Source organism: Geotrypetes seraphini, chromosome 5, assembly GCF_902459505.1.
Source record: "Geotrypetes seraphini chromosome 5, aGeoSer1.1, whole genome shotgun sequence".
Lineage (NCBI taxonomy): Eukaryota > Metazoa > Chordata > Amphibia > Gymnophiona > Dermophiidae > Geotrypetes > Geotrypetes seraphini.
In genome coordinates, this window is record NC_047088.1 from 26,655,286 (window position 1) to 26,675,551 (window position 20,266).

At 44.2% G+C, this 20,266-nt stretch overlaps 1 protein-coding gene across 1 annotated transcript in view; it reads right to left on the reverse strand.

Moving 5' to 3' along the window:
* GRIA3 (glutamate ionotropic receptor AMPA type subunit 3) overlaps nucleotides 1–12,916 on the reverse strand; it is a 430,530-nt gene extending 417,614 nt beyond the window's left edge. The window contains exons 1-2 of the mRNA XM_033945127.1: nucleotides 12,809–12,916; nucleotides 11,676–11,834 (exon numbers count right to left, since the gene is read on the reverse strand). Of these exons, the coding sequence (XP_033801018.1) occupies nucleotides 11,676–11,834; nucleotides 12,809–12,899 (250 nt within the window). The 5' untranslated portion in view covers nucleotides 12,900–12,916. The remainder of the gene's footprint in view (nucleotides 1–11,675; nucleotides 11,835–12,808) is intronic.
* Between the last annotated feature and the right edge of the window lie 7,350 nt (nucleotides 12,917–20,266).

Genomic DNA, 20,266 nt, shown 5'->3' on the forward strand with positions numbered 1-20,266 from the left:
GCGCTAAAAACGCTAGCGCACCTTACTAAAAGGAACCCTAAATGTGCTAACTGCACCCTGTCCCCTTTGCTGCTTATTAAGCTGTTTCCTGGTATTGTATTGATATTTTGAGTATTGTATCTCTGTTATATGAATATTCTAAAGTTTCAAGTTTATTAAGGCCCTTTTTTACTAAGGTGCGCTAACCGATTAGCGCGCGCTAATCAATCTAGTGCGTGCTAAACGCTAACACGTGCATGTTAGTCTATCGATGCGTTAGTGTTTAGTGCATGCTAATCGGTTAGCACACCTTAGTAAAAGAGGGGGTAAGTATTTGATATCCCACCTATCATTATGTCTAGGCGGTTTACATTGGTTAAAATAAAATTAAAAATAATGGGTTAAAAGAAAAAAAAAACAAAAAAATCTCACTAGGACAAATAAACAAGAGAATATATTAACTAGAGACATAAAAGGAGGGGGCGGGGGAAAAATGGCAATGTTCAAATACGTAAAAATCAAAAGGGCTTACACAATGGTAGGGGGGAAGGGTAAAGAGTGGCACTACCTCGAATTGAAGACTTCTTTAAGGAGCAAAGGCATAGACTTATTAGATAAAGACAGGTTGTTCACCCTCTCCAAGGTAGGGAGAACGAGAGGGCACTCTCTAAAGTTAAAAGGGGATAGATGCCGTACAAACGTAAGGAAGTTCTTCTTCACCCGGAGAGTGGTGGAAAACTGGAACGCTCTTCCGAAGGCTGTTATAGGGGAAAACACCCTCCAGGGATTCAAGACAAAGTTGGACAAGTTCCTGCTGAACTGGAACGTATGCAAGGTGAGGCTGGACTCATAGAGCACTGGTCTTTGACCTAAGGGCCGCCGCGTGAGCGGACTGTTGGGCACGATGGACCACTGGTTTGACCCAGCAGCGGCAATTCTTATGTTCTTAAATAGAAAGATCTTTAGATTTGTTCGGGTAAGCAGGTTTCATTCCTGATCTATCTAGGGAGGGCGTTCCATAAAGTAGGGTCTACTACAGAAAAGATTGTTTTATGTGTTGTGTCATAAAATATGTGGCGTAGTGAAGGACTTGAAAAGAGATTTTGTTGGGGAGATTGTAATAATTGCAATGTGTGATTGATTAATAGTCTGTCGATGAATGCTGGTGTGTTTACTCATTTTGTTTTGAAAATTAAAAGTAAAATTTTAAAAGAGATGCAGTAGACTACGGGCAACCAGTGAGCTTGTTTCGAGGGGGGGTGACATGATCGTATTTTTTTGCCTTGTAGATGTGTTTAACCGCAGTGTTTTGCATTATCTGGAGACATCTGATTTCTTTTTGGTTTATACCATTGCAAAGGGAATTGCAGTAGTCCAGATGTGTTATAACTGGAGAGTGAATGAGGATGCGAATGGATTTTTGATCTAAAAAAAAAAACCCCCAGAAATGAGATCTATTAGCATACAATGAAAGCAGTGCATGCAAATAGATCTCATACATATTCATTGGGGAAATCCTGAAAACCCGACCGGATTGCGGCCCTCGAGAACTGACATTGGACACCCCTGGTTTAGAGGTTGGGAAGGAGTTAAAACTTTTCTGGCATTATCATACAATATGCTAAAGCTCCCTAAGAATGGGGCAGATAATCCGATAATAGACATTCACACAAAAATACATATCTGTAAAATATGTATACTATTGAGCTTATTATACGCATTGAGTACCGGGCTTTGCCCACGGAAAGGCTCGAGTAAACTGAAATCATATTTACAATTAAGACTTTTCTCTTTTACGTAATCTCAGGAAGCAATGCAGAGGAACGAGCCTAGCTTTGCTGGCGAGCTAATGCGTTGAACTTCTCTGCCGTCACTTTAGAGACTTACAGTCCGGTCGGGAGTGTTCAAGGCATTCAGTTTCACTGTTGGCAAGATCACATGCCGGGCCATCACTCTGTGTGAAGTGCTCTGTATGAGCACGCCAAGATTATTGCCTTCAAATCTTGAAAGGAATAACATACTGATCCCATCTATTTTTATGCTGGCGTAAAAAAATGTTTAAATACAGTATGGATGGGGTTGTAATTTAGCTTTTTTTTTTTTTTTTTTTGTAGTAGCAGAGCGCTCTGGATCTTCTCCCCCACCCCCACCCCCACCTTAGAGCGAAATTACAGAAAGGTGGTATATCAAACTCACATAAGAACATAAGAAACGCCTTCACCGGACCAGACCGAGGTCCATCTAGTCCGGTGATCCGCACACGCGGAGGCCCATTTAGGTGCTCCTTTTTGGAGACCCGGATTTCCCGTATCCCTCAATATGATCTGCAAGAAGGTGTGCATCCAACTTGCGTTTGAAACCCAGCACAGTATTTTCTGCCACCACCTCCTCCGGGAGAGCATTCCAAGCGCCCACCACTCTCTGTGTGAAACAGAACCTCCTGACATCTGTCCTGAACCTGCTGCCATTCAGTTTTAGGCTATGACCTCTTGTCCGCGTCACATCTGAAAATGTAATGCTGCTTCCTGGTCAATTTGATCAAAACCCTTTAATATTTTAAAAGTCTCTATTAGATCCCCACGCATCCATCCCATTTTCTTTCTCTTTGGATATTCCAGGGCATGGTAGTGGAACTTTTCTGGTATTAGAAACAATTAAGGTTGCTTAGTCAGCCCACGGCAATTTTTTTAAAAATTATTAGTACTGACTCATTTAGGGGGGTCTTTCACTAAGGCGTGCTAGCCGATTTAGCGCATGCTAAATTTTAGCGTGCACTAAATGTTAATGCACTCATTATATTCTATGGACACGATAGCATTTAGCGCGCGCTCAATCGGCTTGCGCACCCTATTAAAAGACCCTCTTAGTGAATATAGTTAGCCCTTTAAAAGTACAAGTAACCCTTAAGACTTCATTGCAGTTTTCGGGCAAATGTAAGTTTGCCATGGAACTCAATCACAACTTAAACACAGTAACATGGAAAAATGATGGCAGACAAAAACCATGTGGCCTATCCAGTCTGACGAAACAATATGACAAATGCAATATACTGATGCTGTGAGTCAAAAGCGAAAACCCGATAACATCAGCTTAAAAAAAGACCTCAGACCTCAGAGACCTTTTGTAGGCAATATCTTAGAAACATAGAAACATGATGGCAGATAAAGGCCAAATGGCCCATCTAGTCTGCCCATCCGCAGTAACCATTATCTCTTCCTCTCCCTATTGGCTAAGGCTCTTTACACCTGCATTGTGATGTCATAGAACTTTAGTAACATTGAAACATAGAAACATGGTGGCAGATAAAAACCAAATGACCCATCCAGTCTGCCCATCTCTTTCTCTCTCCGAGAGATCCCACATGCCTATCCCAGGCCCTCTTGAATATGGAAACATAGAAACATGACGGCAGACATAGAAACAAAAAACATTCACATTAAAGCATTCAGGTATCTTCTGCATGTGTTCTGTTATCATATCACATTGTTATATTACGATTATCTAATCCTAAGATTGACATTACATCCACTAGTTCTAGGTTATTTGATTTTATGATAGCTCTGGCTCTGCATATTGTGATCCTCCATTGGAAGAATAATCATGAATGGTGGAATAACTTAAGTGCATATAGGAAATATGAAGAGATTATAGCATTAAAGCACAATCATATATCATCCTTTATTAAAACTTTAGACACGTGTTGTACTCATTGACATGGTTAACTTTCGAGGTTGTTATGCATATATTTGCAATTTATATTATTAATGCAGCTATTGTTATATTGTATATTTGTTGAGAATTTATAAATAAATAAAAAAAAGCATTTGCGTGTTTTGACCAATGATTGAGCCACGACCTGCTCTATCAATCATCTATAAGCAGTGATATTGCCTACAAAAGCTCTCTGAGATCTTTTTTGCCCCTTATGCGGTGAAATTACAAAGCTTGTGCTTTTTAAGCTGATGCTATCGGGGGGTTTTTCACTTCCGCCTATCCAGTCTGCCCATCCATGCCATGTACTATCCTCTCCTGTTCTGTAGACGTCCCACGCACTCATCCCAAGCTTTCTTGAATTCTGACAGTCTTCTTCTCTATCACCTCCACCAGTAGGCCATTCCATGAGTTCGCCACCCTTCCTGTGAAGAGTATTTCCTCATTACTTCTAAGACGGTCTCTTCATTTTTGCCCCATGCCCAGGGCAGGATTAATTCGTCGAGAGCCCCTAGGCACCCAAGTACACTGGGCCCCCTGCCCCGCCCCGCCCCACCATGCGCCCAGGCAGAAACAGGAAGCTGCGTCAGAGGGAAGCTTTGGGCAAGCAGCACCGCTTGCAGAATTACAGTTCCTAGTGCCTTTCTTACCCACGTTGCTTGCTTGTCTTACTTTCCGTAAATGGGGGGGGCCGCATTGACGATCGATGCTGGAGGGGCCCATCGCCGTTTGGAAAAAACAATGTTGATGCCCTCCTTCATCAGCCCCCCTGACCATTTCGGGCCCTAGGCACGTGCCTACTTGGCCTATTGGTTAATCCTGCCCTGCCCATGCCCCCTCCTTTCAGAGCCTCCTTTCAATTGAAAACAGTAGCGTAGTAAGGAGGAGGGGAGGCGGTCCCGCCCTGGACGCCATGTTGGTGGAGGCGCTGGCCCCCCTCCTCCTCCGCTCCCCGCCTCGTCCCACTCCTCCCTTCGTCCCACGTGCGGACCCCTCTAGTTGTTCACCGCCGCAACAACCTCTGCGTGCTCCTTGTGACCGCCTCGTCTCTGCCGCCGACATCACTTCTGGGTGTCATGCATAGGAAGCGATGTCGGAGGGAGAACCAAAAGGGTCGCGAGGAGCACGAGGCTCTTGTTGCTCACAGCTAGAGGTGCGGGGAAAGGAGTGGGGGGGGGGGAAGATGAAGGCGGGGGAGGGGCACCACCAACCTGGGTGTCTCTCACCCTCACTATGCCGCATCCTGTGCATTTATGCCACGTAGGTATTTAAACGTCTCGATAATATTTCCCTTCTCCTGCCTTCCTTCCCAAAGTATACATACTGAGGTCTTTAAATCTCTCCCCATAGACTTTATGATAAGGACCGCTGACCTTTTAGTAGCCACTCTCTGGACAGACTCCCTCCTGTTTATATCTTTTGGAAGGTGCAGTCTCCAGAACTGTACTCCAAATGGAGGTCTCACTAGAGCTTTACACAAAGGTACACTCACCTTCTTTTTCCGGTTCATAGACAGTGGCGCGCAAGACGCCAGCGCGCTGACAATCCAGCGCCGACAATTTGGTGCAAGACAGAAGCGCGCGGGGGAAAAGTAATTTTTAAAGAGGTCCGACAGGGGTTTGGGGTGGCAACCTCCCCCCACTTTATTGGTTAGTGTTCGCGCTGCTGTTGGAGGGGGGTTTGGGGCGTTGGAAACCTCCATTATAGCGAAAACTGAACTTTTTCTGATTTTTTTCGGGAAAAGTTCCATTTTCTCTATAATATGGGGGGGGGGTTCACCCCCCACACTGCCCCGCAATGGCAGCGCGAACACTAACCAATAATGTGGGGGGGTTGCCACCCCAAACCCCCAGTCGGAGCTCTTTAAAAATTACTTTTTCCCCCGCGCGCCAAATTGTCGGCGCGCTGGTGTCTGGCGCGCGATTATCCCGTCACCCTTTTTCCAACTGGCCACTCCTCTCCCTAAGCATCCAAGCATCCATCTGGCTTTTGCCATCACCTTTTCTACCTGTTTGGCCACCTTATGATCATCATCTATGATCAGACCCAAGTACCATTCCTCTTCCATGCACAGAAATACTACACCCCCTAAACCAGTGGTCTCAAACTCAAACCCTTTGCAGGGCCACATTTTGGATTTGGCGGTACTTGGAGGGCCGCAGAAAAAAATAGTTAATGTCTTATTAAAGAAATGACAATTTTGCGTGAGGTAAAACTCTTTATAGTTTATAATTATTTCCTTTTGGCTAAGTTTTAATAATAATATTGTAATTTATAGCTAAAGAGATATGATCAAGAAACTGTTTTATTTTACTTTTGTGATTATGATAAACATACCGTGGGCCTCAAAATAGTACCTGGCGGGCCGCATGTGGTTCCCGGGCCGCGAGTTTGAGACTACTGCCCTAAACTGTACCACTCCCTTGGGTTTTTGTAGCCCAATGCCTTTTTTTGCATTAAATCTTAATTGCGGACCATTCTTCAAGCTTCACTAGATCCATTCTCATATTATCCATACCAATTGGTGACTTGCCCTAAAAATCCAGGGCATGGCTATAGATGGTCATCTCATTTACTACACAAGAAAATGCATGCATTGACAAAAGAAAAAGCAAAATAGCCGAGCAGTTACATGTATTTCATTATAATCCCTATAATTGATCTCTTGGTGGCTATGTTTCAGATAAAGCCTCTTGAGGGAATTACACAGATTTAGGATTAACAGACATTTGGCATAAGAGCTGTGAGTCAGGAAAGGATTAGTTAAATTAGATGCATATTGTAGACATGTACCACCTTTTACATCTTTTAAACATGGAAAAATGTGAGAAACATAGAAACATGATGGCAGATAAAGGCCAAATGACCCATCCAGTCTGCCTATCCGCAGTAACCATTATCTCTTTCTCTCTCCGAGAGATCCCACGTGCCTATCCCAGGTCCTTTTGAATTCAGCCAGTCTCTGTCTCCAGCACCTCTTCCGGGAGACTGTTCCACACATCTACCACCCTTTCTGTAAAAAAGCTTTTCCTTAGATTACTCCTGAGCCTGTCACCTCTTAACTTCATCCTATGCCCTCTCATTCCAGAGCTTCCTTTCAAATGAAAGAGACTCGACTCATGTACATTTATATTATGTAGGTATTTAATCGTCTCTATCATATCTCTCCTGTCCCGCCTTTCCTCCAAAGAATACGGAGTGAGAACTTTAAGTCTATCCCCATACGCCGTAGAAACATAGAAAGGGCATGGAAGGGCATTTTGATAAGACATCTAAGTCCGAGTTTGGACGCTTTGGGAAAGGCATTCAGAAATCCAGTAGAGAAAATGTCCATTTTCAAAACAGCAAGACGTCTTTATCTTTTCCTTTTTTGGAAATGACTTATCTAGATGTTTTGGCCTTTAACACGTCTATCTTTTTTGGTCAGTTTTGAATACAAAGATGTCCATATAAAAAAACACAAGCTATTGGGACGTGCAAGTAGCCAGCATTCTTAGCAAACTGGCCACACAGACATCTGAGCAGAGGGTATTCCTGGGGATACTTCCGTGAATGTCACATTTCAAAGTCCCAGGAACATGTCACTATAACCTGCTTATATTGTATAAGCCCTGCAAAACCCACTCAAAACTTACTGTACCCACCTGTACACCAAAACAGCCCTTATGCCTGCAGGTGTCATCTTTATGTAGGCACAGTAGGTTTTGGAGGGCTCACTTCTCCCTCTGTATTCGCTGTGATAGGGGATTAACAGAACCGCAAATACTGAAAAACCGTGAATAACTTTTTTATATGTTATTTGCTGTTTTCTATTAAAAACCATCGTGAATATGGTGAAACCGTGAATAACATGGTGGGAGACCTGGCCTGTTCCTGAAGGAGAGGCAAAACACGGTGAAGAAAGTGCTGGGAATCAGCGATTTTCTCTGTAAACGCTTGGAATCAGCGATTTCTCTATGCAAGCTGATATAATTTGGGGGGAGGAGCCAGCAAGCTAAAAACCGCGAATAATCGAAACCGCAAATGCTGAAACCGCGAATACGGAGGGAGAAATATACAGTATAAGTAGGTTATAGTGACATGTGTACCTGGGACTTTTAAATGTGACATCCACTGCAGTACTCCCTAGAGGGCCCCTCTGCTCTGCTCTACTAGGTTCAGCTGTCTGCGTGGCCATCTGAGGGAGTGCTGGAAAGTTCTCAGCCCAGCCAAGAAGAGAATGATGAGGATATGGTTCAATCAATGATCTGGAACAATGTCAAAACATAGGAATTTTTTTTTTTCTACAAATTGACACTTAACGAAACAAGGTAATACTCATTTCAGGGACAGTGGCAAAATAACGCGTAGAATATAGGACGTTGGATGGTTGGGCTGAGAACTTTTCAGCACCCCCTGGTAATACAAGCTAGAATGTACTGTTTTATTCACATATACGGGTGGTGGGAGGGGACCACCGGGGGAGTAAGGGGTGGTCATGCCTTAATGTCATCTGGTCAGTTTCAGCACCTTTGTGACCCTTCTTCATTTTAAAAACTCCTTCCCATTTCCCAATATCTTCCCGATTCCCCAAAGCAACCTCATCTACTCCTTATCTCCTCTAGAAATTACCAGATATCGTCTCCTTGTAATACGTTTTTTGTAATTCTTTTGTAATCCACCTTGAACCACACGGCAATGGCGGAATAGAAATCTCTAATGTAATGTAATGTAACATCTAATGAAAGCCCTGGACATTTTGTTAAAGGTTTGATTATCCCTGCAGAACGTCCAAGTCCTTAACCCACCCTAAACCCACCCAAAACCTACTTCTAACATGCCCACAGTGGTGTAGTTAGGGCGGTCCAACCCGGGCACCATCTTGGTGAGGGTGCAGGCACCTGTTCTTCTCTCTGTCCCCCCCCCCTGCTGTGCATTTGCATCGCTTCCCCTCCCTCGTACCTCTGTAACGTTCCTGGCGCATTCCTGGACCCGCACTTAGGAAATGACATCAGAGGAAGAGCCGGTACTGGTGTGACAGCAGCTTGGGGGTTGCTGCTCGCAGCAGGAATGTTACAGAGCTATGGGGGAAGGGAAGCGGTGTGCATGCGGCAGGAGGGGCGGGGTGCCTCTCGCCCTCGCTACGCCACTGCATGCCCCCTTAAGATTTAGATGCACGGGAGGCAAAACAACCAGTTGGACTTTTGACTAGTAAGACGTCCAAGTGTCAGTTTATGCTTTCTTTTGGATGTCTATCTTTTTTTTTTAATGAGCCCCATAATTCTTAAACAAAAGAATTCAGCTTTTCCAGATTCTTCCTATAAATCAACTATGATGATTAGGGATCATCTGGACTCTAAAGTCATGGCAAAGAAGGCAATACCCTTCCTATTATGAATTGGGAACCAGTTAAAAGGTTGGAAACAGAGAATAGGGGCTACCTAGGAACTGTCACTTAAATGATAAGAACATAAGAACAGCCTTACTGGGTCAGACCAATGGTCCATCAAGCCCAGTAGCCCATTCTCAGTGGCCAATCCAGGTCACTAGTATCTGGCCAAAACCCAAGGAGTAGCAACATTCCAGAATCTCAAAGAGTAAGCAAGATTCCGGAACCCTAAAGAGTAGCAACATTCCATGCGGAATCCCCAGAGTAGCAACATTCCATGCTTCCGATCCAGGGCAAGCAGATTTCTCCCATGTCTTTCTCAATAGCAGACTATTGACTTTTCCTGCAGGAAATTATCCAAACCAGCTACGCTATCCACTCTTATCACAATCTCTGGCAATGCGTTCCAGAGAACTATTCTCTGAGTGAAAAAAAATTTCCTCCTATTGGTTTCTTCAGGGCTAATGAAAGGGCCGCATAAAGATGAATAACAAACAGGCCAACTATGGAGGAGTAGCCTAATTGTTAAAGAAGCAGGCTAAGAACCAGGAGAGCTCAGATCAAATCTCAGGGTGGCTCCTTTTGATCTTCTTAGGTAAGTTACTCAACCCTCCGCTGCCTCAGATACAAGCTTAGATCATGAGCCCAGAAGGGAAAGGGAATAAGCATTTAACTCGCCCTGCAAAAAAAAAAAGCATAAGCTAAATGCATAATTAAATGAAAATACTGTGCACCTCAAAGAGGAATTCCAAACCTTAGTTACTACAAATCCCAGCCCAGATAGTCACACGTCCACTAATGCAAGGAAAGCTTACGTATTACAAGGAATACGCAATATGTATAAAAAAAAAAATTACAACACTATTAAAAGAAACATGGAATAACTTTTAGGAAACAAGAGGTAGAATATTTGAGACATCCAAGGCAGATATGGATAGGGAAAGTGTGGCATAGTGGCTAAAGCTACAGCCTGAGCACCCTGTGGTTGTGGGTTCAAACCCCTGCTGTTCCTTGTTGTGATCCTGTACAAGTCATTTAATCCCCTCGTTACCCCAGGTACATTAGATAGATTGGGAGCCCCCCAGGACAGACAGGGAAAAAATGCTTGAGTACCTGAATAAATTCATGTAAATTGTTCTGAGATTCCCTGGGAGAACAGTATAGAAAACTGAATAAATAAATACAGTAGTGTGAAAAGTTTCAGTCTCTGATAACCAGAGCTGGTATTGTGACATCATAATGCCTCCTTCCACCAATGCCTAAGAGCCAACCTCATCAGTGATGTCACAATGGCTCACTTTTACTACATTTTGATTCCTAGAGTGGCGCAGTGGTTAAAGCTACAGCCTCAGCACCCTGGGGTTGTGGGTTCAAACCCATGCTGCTCCTTGTGACCCTGGGCAAGTCACTTAATCCCCCCATTGCCCCAGGTACATGAGATAGATTGTGAGCCCGCCGGGACAGACAGGGAAAAATGCTCTCAAGTACCTGGATAAATTCATATAGAGAACTGAATGAATAAATAAATCTGTAGATCTGCGATGATATTGTCCTATTATCCAATAGAGAAATGTCTTGCTGTTTGTGAACAGGGTCCCGCAGAATTCCCTGCACCTACCGGGTTCAGTAACAACTCAGCTATAATTTTCTCTGACACAGACAGGCGGAGCAGGCACTTTAAATGCTGCGGCACTGAGGGCAGGAAGCCGGATGTCTAAAGATGGTGCTGTGTTAATCTACCCAACACTATCTGCATTTCAGTCTAGTCTTTAAACTATTTTTAGAAGGCTGAACCTCTGATTCCCAGATCCGGCATGCGATACCCCACTGTCACCTTCAAGTCTTTACAACAGGCAGCGTTAACAGCATTGCAATAAATACTTTGCCCATCTAAGTAATGCGGTGTGAAAAGCTCATAGTCAGTGTCCTTGGATAATCCTCAAATGAGTTTCATAAATTGATCGAGCTTCAAGGAATCCCAATTTCTCTCAGGACCACTACAATTGCCACAGTTCTGACCAGTAGTATCAATAAAAGGTACAGACCACTGGAATCTTCCGAAGTGTCATTCTAATTTTCAAAACCTGAAGGAAGCTCACTGGAAGTACCTCATTCAAAGTCTTTCCCCAGTGTGCATAATTTTAAGACTCTCACATTAAAAATACATGCTGTTCTCCCACACTCATCCATAAAAGGCTTAATTCTACCTTCGATGTACACAGTATACCGGCACTAAGATGCATTTTCCAAATATATTTTATGCTTCTTTCCTGTGCATCTCCCTGGAAGCTAGCATTCGGGTTTTATCTGTACTGTTACCATGGTTTTTGAAAAATTCCTTCCCTAACTCCACATACAACCCACAAGAAATCAAGGTACAGCACTGTTCTACATCCAACATTACCTCTCCAGCAAATATTAAGCTCAAAAAAATGTCCATCATATTTGGAAAGCCCTAATCTGAGCCATTTCGCCGAGACAAAAAAATTCCTTATCGAGTACTTTGGGAAGGTAAAAATCTGATGGACAAAAAAAAACCTTTAAACCTTTGTTTACTTAAAGTTGCATCAGCTGGAGTGTGAAATTATAGTATTATCAAAGCCACGGTGCTACTTACAAGCGTTGGTGACGGAAAAACTGTTGGAGGAGTCTAGATGGTCTACGTGATGAAAGAGTTGGAAGGGTTTTTCGGAGATATTTTGGTTTGTATTGTACAACTGCACCGCAAATAGAAACGCACTGTGTTCCTGAATTGTATTTCTCATAAAAAGTCCACCTATTAAAAAAAAAATAAATAAATAAAGAGAGAGAGAGAGAGAGAGGGAAGCAAAATGTTAGACAGAGAGCTGAACGGATTTATCTGGGTGCTCTGTCCTAAACTAGTCTAGCTAGGGGTTGAAAGCATTCCGCTGGAGACTAGTACAGATCGAATATTTGGGAAGTCTTCAAGAGCAACTCCGATCCAAGCTGTGATTTTTTTTTTTTTTTTTCTGCTGTCTTTCCTAGTCTGGTTGGTCTCACAGATTTAGTCAATGATTTCATGGAGTAGGGAGCAGGGTCTCAGCTGCATGAAGCCACCTCTCTTCACCCCCCCCCCACCTCTCCAATATGCCTAGAATTTTTTGGACCGTATAATCACTAGACATCATTACTAGCAGAACTTTTCTCACTTTGAGACCAATATTAATTCTCAGCGGCTGATCCAGAGAGCCAAAACCTGGCGGGGGGGGGGGGGGGGGAACGGGCCACAAATTGAACTGTATTTTCTCTCTCTTTTTTTTTCCTAACATGCCTGAGGCAAAGCATCGCAGAGCACACAAAGACCTAGCTGTCTCTGGATGCTTCTCTGGGACAAAAGCACTGACCAGCAGCAATCCCTCCCCTACTTCCTTTAAAAGGGGGGGATTTATGCGAGGGGCACAGCTCAAAAGTTTCACACAGTGTGTGCTGATTTAAGTAATTTAGGATAACAGCCCTCTCTACTAAATAGCACCCTTCCGCCAGCCTCCCAAATCCTCCCCCCCTTGAGATGCATGCAATTTTTTTTAATTTTTTTTTTTTTTTTTTTTATAAGGGCTGCAGTCTTTTGCCTTCCATCAGATCCATCTGCCCAAAGGTAGACGATCTGAGCTTAGCAAAATGTGCAGATGGACAGTCCAGCAATTCTCAATGCAAGAGAGCAAAGAGTTCAGATGCCCCTTCCCCTCCCCAGCACTCTAGTCATCCCTCTGCAAGAAGGTTCAGGCTTACCTATATTAATGGTATTGGGGAAACCTCCGAAGGAATCTCCCCAAAGCCCCACTGTCACCAGGAAGACACACCGAAGCACGCTGTGCCCCATTTTCCGCAGCCGTGAAATTCAATTCCCCAAACCAAATGGATGAAGTAGAAGCATGGGCAGAACTGGGTGGGCGAGAGATTTCCCCTTTTCCTTGATCTCTCTTTCTGTTCCGTCTTCAAAACCACCTGGATGGGTTCATTGGCTGCAAGCTGGATTCCAGAGCAATTTTGCTCCTTGTCACTAAAACAAACAAAAAAAACACCCCGCACAAAGATCAAACCCCCTCCCCCCCAAAAAAAATCCTGTGATCTTTTCCCTCCCCGAAGGACGGTGGTGGAAAGAGAAGCAACAATGATTAGATCATGAATAAAGGCTCTTCCAATTGGGCCGGTAGGAGGTTATTGATCAAACTTGATCTGACGTTGAATTAAAGCAGCATTTTTTTTTTACAGCCTCCCTGCAAAGCTGCAGCCCTAGACTGCAAAGCCCTAGCGCTGCGTTTGTCAACACAGATGCAATCAATAGAAACACACCAGCCTCACGTGGACCGCAGCTTAAAGCTGTAACTGGCCCCTTTAAACCTGCATTGCCTATGAAAGACAGCGAGAGCGAGTGTGTGTGTGTGTGTGTGTGTGTAACTGACTGACTCAGTCTATACATCGAGAGATGCTCTGTCTGAAACTGGTGAAGACACAGTATAGACAGAGCCATCAAGCCTTTGACTGGTGCACTTTGGCTTTGGCTTTTCTTTTTCATCAAAATTCTATATGAGAGAGATTTATATATTTTGTTTATTTTAGCTTTTAGATGAATGTAAATTACTGTCATTTGATTATGCATTATGTGAACTTCTTAGGTTTACACAGGGTACAAGTTTTTAAATAAATAAGATAGACACTTCTCCCTCCGTATTCGCGGGGGATGCGGGCAGAACATAGCCGTGAATGCCGAAAAACCGCAAATAACTTTTTGCATGTTATTTGCGGTTTTTCAGTAAAATAGACCTGAAAAAGATAATAAACCCGACCTGCGATTTGCTCCGTACAATGCCGGGAGCAGCGACTTCCTTCAGGAACCACCGGGAGCAGCAATTTCCAATATGAAATGCCGGGTTCAGTGATGAAAATTAGGGGCGGAGTCAGCAGCTGAAAAATTGCGAATAAGGGAATCCACAGATACGGAAACCGCAGATACGGAGGGAGAAGTGTACTGTATATACAATATAAACTATATACAATATGAGGGTAAATCAAAAAGTAAAGGCAAAATACATTTAACGGCATTAATAGAAGTAACTGTGAGCAACTGGACATATCACTTCCCCAAATAGTCCCCGTTCAAGTAGCTTCTGCATTCCTGCAGAGTTTTCCAGCTGCTTCCGAAGTCAGGTGAGCACCGCTTCCTTTACTTCATCATGTTTTGTCTTTTTCCCTCCAGGTCGCAGGGATGCACCCATGTCTCGTCGCCGGTGACAGTTCTCTCCAGAATACTCGGATCTTCTTCATACCGTCTCAGGAACTGGGCCGCGACTTCCACACGCTGTTGCTTGTGCAGATCAGTAAGCTGTTTGGGAATCCATCGTGCGCAGACTTTCCTGTAGTCCAAGTCATCATGCATTATGGGAAACGCAGATCCATAGCCGATATCCAAATTTGCAACCAAATTGAGACACCGTTATCCGTCGGTCTTTTCTAATCAAGGCATTCGCCCTATCAATGTGCTCTTGTGTGCACGATGTTGAAACCTTTTTACCCACTCATAAAACCTTTCATTGATATATGGTGCTATGTCCATACTGAGTCAATATCCGACGGTGAATTTCCAACAGGTTTCACGCCCTCTGCCAAAAGAAAGCACACTATCTTCTTTTTCAAGAGTCCCGCGGCAACAAGGGGGCAGCCGTGGAAAATCAGGGGCGGGAAACTGCACGGGGACACCAGGAAATTCTTTTTCACTGAAAGGGTGGTTGATCGCTGGAATAGTCTTCCACTTCAGGTGATTGAGGCCAGCAGCGTGCCTGATTTTAAGGCCAAATGGGATAGACATGTGGGATCTATTCACAGAGAAAGGTAGGGGAGGGTCATTGGGGTGGGCAGACTAGATGGGCCGTGGCCCTTATCTGCCGTCTATTTCTATGTTTCTATGTTTACTGGACATTGTTCTTCGAAGGTACAATCTGGCAATGGAGCGTCCATGTTTCTGACCTCGTGTCTTCCACCCTGTTAAAGGCCGAGCGCTGCACTGTGCGTGGATGAACTATCCAACAGGCAATGTACGAGTACATATGTTGCATTTCGCTCGCTCTGTTCCAGTTATCGCGTAATTTAACAATTTTTGATTCACCCTCATATATACAGTATACTCTATTTAACATAAAAAAGGGACTTAAATCAGCTATTGCTCCGAGTCTGTATCTGAGAGCTATCACTTCTTCAGTGGAACCGTGTGGCTTCTTGGCATTCCCTTTACCAGGATCCATGTCAGCGTCAATTTGTCAATCTACGTTTTTTGTTTTGCATAGGGCATATTTGACCCCTAATACAATAGCCAAGTTTAAACACTCAGGCCCTGATTCTATAAAGGGTGCCTAGGTCAAGCCTAAAGTTAGGCGTGCTTGAGGCGTCCAATCTAAGTAGTTAATGAGCCAATTAAGGGTCTTAATAAGCGATAATTAGTACTTAGGCGTCCAAGGGACGTAGTCGCAGCCACAATTTCATGGACACCCGTGTTTAAAACCGACGCCTAACTCTGTAGGTATGGGCGTTGTTTGGGCATATGAAAGCCAGAAGCAGAGATCACATAGAATGGGTACCATTTATAAATGTAGTATCCTAAACAAGGACATCTGTTTGCATACACTAAGGGGTTCATAATCGAAACGGAAATACGTCTAAAAACCTGCCTAAATCAGTACTTGGTCAACCTAAAAGACAGGTCGTCAAAGTGCCGATAATCGGGTTTTAGACGTATCTAAAAATAGCTTAGGCCTTTTCAGGGCTGCTGTTCACCCAGAGTGAAAAGGGGCATGTTTGAAGGAGTGGTTAGGGTGGGAGGTAGGCGGGAGTGGGCTGACCTAGACTTAGTCGTCCTGCAGCGATAATCGAAAGTTCAACGAGACTTCCTAGACGGAATTTATACGTTTTGGCTTAGGCAACTTAAAAACAGGTCTAAGTGCCCAGAAGGTATCCAAAGTGACCAGGTAACCAGTGCAGGGATAAAGTATAGACCCCCACACACTCCCCCAGTGATCACTGATGTATGTAAGTGACACCTTCCTCTATGCACTAGTAGTTTATAGAATTGTTCTGAAAGAGAGTGAAACGTAAACACCTCCAGAGTATGTCATTCAGAATAATTTATCCATGAAATTTATGCAGAAATAAAAGTGCTTTCAGGGGAGGAATATAAAAGGTCGGGAGGTACTTATAGGGCTGGGCTGCAGAGCTGAGGGTTAGTCCAGTGCAAGTGGCTCATTTTCAGTAAAAATGTGGACATGCAAAAGACGGCATAAACTGGCACTCAGATGGCTTACTAGTCAAAACGTCCAAGTGGGCATTTTCGAAACTGACGTTTTAGACATCTTTCTGGTCGCTTTGTCTCCAGTGCGTCTAAATCTTAAAAGGTTGCGTTAGAGAAGTGTTTGGGTTGGGGTTAAGGTGTGCTTAGCACTTGGACATTTTACAGCGATAATCAAATATTTTGAAAAAATGTCCAGGGCACAATTTGGACGTTTGGGCTAGACCTGTTTTAAAAATGAATAAGAGCCAAAAGGGTGCCCAAACTGATCAAATGACCACTGGAGGGATGAAAATCTGGCCCCTACAAACTCCCCTCACTGATCCCCTCTCACCCCCAACCCCCTTTAACCCTAGCGCCATTGACAGCGCGCCATTGTCCTGCGCACACTTGTCGGTGCACGCATTTGACGGGGCATGATTGTCCTGCGCACACTTGTTGGTGCGTGCATTTGACAGGGCGCGATTGTCCTGCGCACACTTGTAGGTGTGCGCATTTGACGGGGCATGATTGTCCTGCGCGCACTTGTTGATGCACACATTTGACGGGGCGCGATTGTCCTGCGCGCACTTGTCGGCGTGCGCATTTGATGGGGCATGATTGTCCTGCGTGCACTTGTTGGTGTGCGCATTTGATGGGGCACGATTGTCCTGCGCGCACTTGTCGGCGTGCGCATTTGATGGGGCATGATTGTCCTGCGCGCACTTGTTGATGCACACATTTGACGGGGCACGATTGTCCTGTGCGCACTTGTCGGCGTGCGCATTTGATGGGGCATGATTGTCCTGAGTGCACTTGTTGGTGTGCGCATTTGATGGGGCACGATTGTCCTGCGCGCACTTGTCGGCGTGCGCATTTGATGGGGCACGATTGTCCTGCGCGCACTTGTCGGTGCGCGCATTTGACGGGGCGCGATTGTCCTGCGTGCACTTGTCGGTGCGCGCATTTGACGGGGCGCGATTGTCCTGCGTGCATTTGTCGGTGTACCGTGTGAAGCGGTGGGATTCTTTGATTTACTATGGGGTCTTTTTACTAAGGCGCGCTGACCGATTTAGCGCACACTAAATAATTTAGCACGCGCTAAAGATTAGCGCACGCTACATCGGTCAGCACGCCTTCGTAAAAGGACCCCTAAATGAAGACATAATGTGAATTCATAAGCAATTCATGAGTAGTGCGAATATACAGTATATACAAATAACATGTGTCTGCTCCTGTTCCCATATTATTGGTGATTACAATGCACAAAGCACTGGTGGTATAAGTTTTAAGAGTCATAAAAATGATTACTGGAAAGTTAAATCTTAAAATAGGAATGAAGTGCTTATCTTTGGATAATTCTCCTTTGAGCCAATAAAAGGTACCTCGGCCTGCAAGGACTCCTGGTTTTCTTCAGTCACAACATCATTCTCCATGTGATGTAACAAATTAGAATTTCAAGTTTATTGTAAAACATGCTGGTGGCGGGTGTCGATGTTGGCTTTCGCGGTGAGCGGGCCCAGTCTTTCACATGTGGCGTTGCAGAAGGAATGACGGCGCGTGAAAAATCCACACTTGGTGACCCCACGATGAGCGGGCTGATCAAGAGGCAAGTGGAGCTATCTTTACGGCGTGCGCAGTGCCTGGAGCAGGCTGAGGGAAGGGGAGAGAGGCTGGGCTAGATCATTTGTACAGTGGAAGTAGACGGAGTTTTAAAAAAAACACCACCACCTTCTCGCTGCTATTTTTAAAAGTTCGGGGATGTTATTATAATTATTAATTTGGACTTGGCTGAGCCAAATTACTTGCTTTTTCCGCTCTGTATAGCTTTATTCTCTTTCCCACACTGGTCTTGTCACTTATGTTTTAAAATCTACCCTCACTTTTCGTCTGCACGCCTAGTCGAGGTACTAACTTGAGTAACAGGCTAAATCTGCGCTGATAATTGACACTCAGCACTTCATAACTGGAAATAATTGGAGTTAATTGAAAGTTAGGCACCTAATTTGGTAGTTAAGCACCTAGGCCAGGGGTCTCAAAGTCCCTCCTTGAGGGCCGCAATCCAGTCGGGTTTTCAGGATTTCCCCAATGAATATGCATGAGATCTATTTGCATGCACTGCTTTCAATGCATATTCATTGGGGAAATCCTGAAAACCCGACTGGATTGCGGCCCTCGAGGAGGGACTTTGAGACCCCTGACCTAGGCCCATATTCTATAAACAGCGCCTTAAGTTAGACGCCGGTAGGACGCCTAACTTAAACTGGGAACACCATTTTTTTAAAAAATGTAGCCACCTACCGGTGCCTTAAAAAATGCCACCTATATCAGGCCTATGGAGGCGCTATATCAGGCCTATGGAGGCGCCTCACACCACGGTAGGCGTGGCTAATGCTGTAAGTGGCGCTAGGCCTCATAAAGTGCATCCTTAAGCGTGATTCACTTGAAAGGTAGGCGCTGGGAATTTAGGCCTTGAAGACCCTGGCCTATATTTCTGGTGCTGACCTTACCCGAAGCCAGAATTGCATAAATGGTGACGTCTTGTGATTAACATGCTATGAGTGACCGTTTTTAAGGTGGCCTCCACCGTTTATAGAATCCGGGTCCTAGTGCATAGTGCACAGTTAAAAGTGGGCGTGTTTTTGAGCTAGGCGCCTGCTTTTGAGTTAGGAACCGTTGGGAATCTAACTTAGGGCACAGGCATTTAAGTCATGAAAACCCTGGCCTAAATAAGGTGCGCCTAAATGTTAGTATGCTTAGCACCTCTTAAGCACGCTTAGGTGACTCTAAGTGTGATTCTATAATGGGAACCTAACTTTTATAGAATCATGTTTAGCGATGAACTAGTCAGCCTCAATTTCTTAGGCGCCACATATAGAATCGAGCCCGTAATCAAGCCCAAATTCATATTACAAAATAAAAAGTACACTTCTCCCTCTGTTATTACTCGCGACTTCGATTATATGCGGTGTTTATCTTGCTGGCTCCTCCCCCAAATGACGTCATCCTTGTCTCACCAGCGTCCTACTGTTGTAACTGTGGTGTGATTTCCTGCTACGGATCCCTCACTGTCTTCTCTTTCCACATCCCCCTCACCTCTGGTCTCTCAAGCGCCGTCGTGCTCACACGGAACCTTCTTTTCTCCCTTCATTCGATTAGTTTTTTGTTTTTCGCGGGTTTTTTGCATCGCCCCTCGTGATGCGTGTCACGCTCCGCTCCCCATTTCATCCTCGCCACTACCGCTTGATTCTTACCGCGCTGTCTGCGCTCCGACATTACGTAAGCCCCGAAAAACCAAGTACAAAAGAGGTGTACTGGAATATGCCTAAGCCAAAATCACCTCTGTGATTAGCAACTAATATAGTACAAAGCTAATGCGTGATAAGCCTCAGAGACCTTACATTCAAGCAGTGTACTGCTGAGTACGTTTATCAGGTCAGAATCTCAATCACTGGCTTGTAACAAAGAAATAGGAGTACTATAGCCTTAAATATTTTAAATATTTTAAAATAAATTTTAAATGTGTCTATCAATCAGAAAAATCCCACATTCAACGATAGTGCATGAACTAATAAACAGCACTTATCTTTAAAGTAGTGAAAAAATAGCTACTTTGTTAGTGACATTCGTTTTCTTACAAGATAAAGCAGCTCTTCTTCGTCTTTTTTTATAGAACTGAAAGTGTTGAATTCTACAATCACAAAATTGCAATTTTTCCTGATGTTTCAAAGTGGACGCAGCTTAGACGCAAAAGATTTCTGACATTTCGTCAGTCAGTTTTGGCCTTGGGAGCAACCTTTCAACTTAGGTTTCCTTGTAAATGCTGTATTACCTATCAAGCAAATAAGTATATCTTTTATGACCCAGAACAATTGCAATTTTTCTTGGAAGGAAAGGCTGCCATTAAGGCTCCTGACCCCTCTATAATTCCA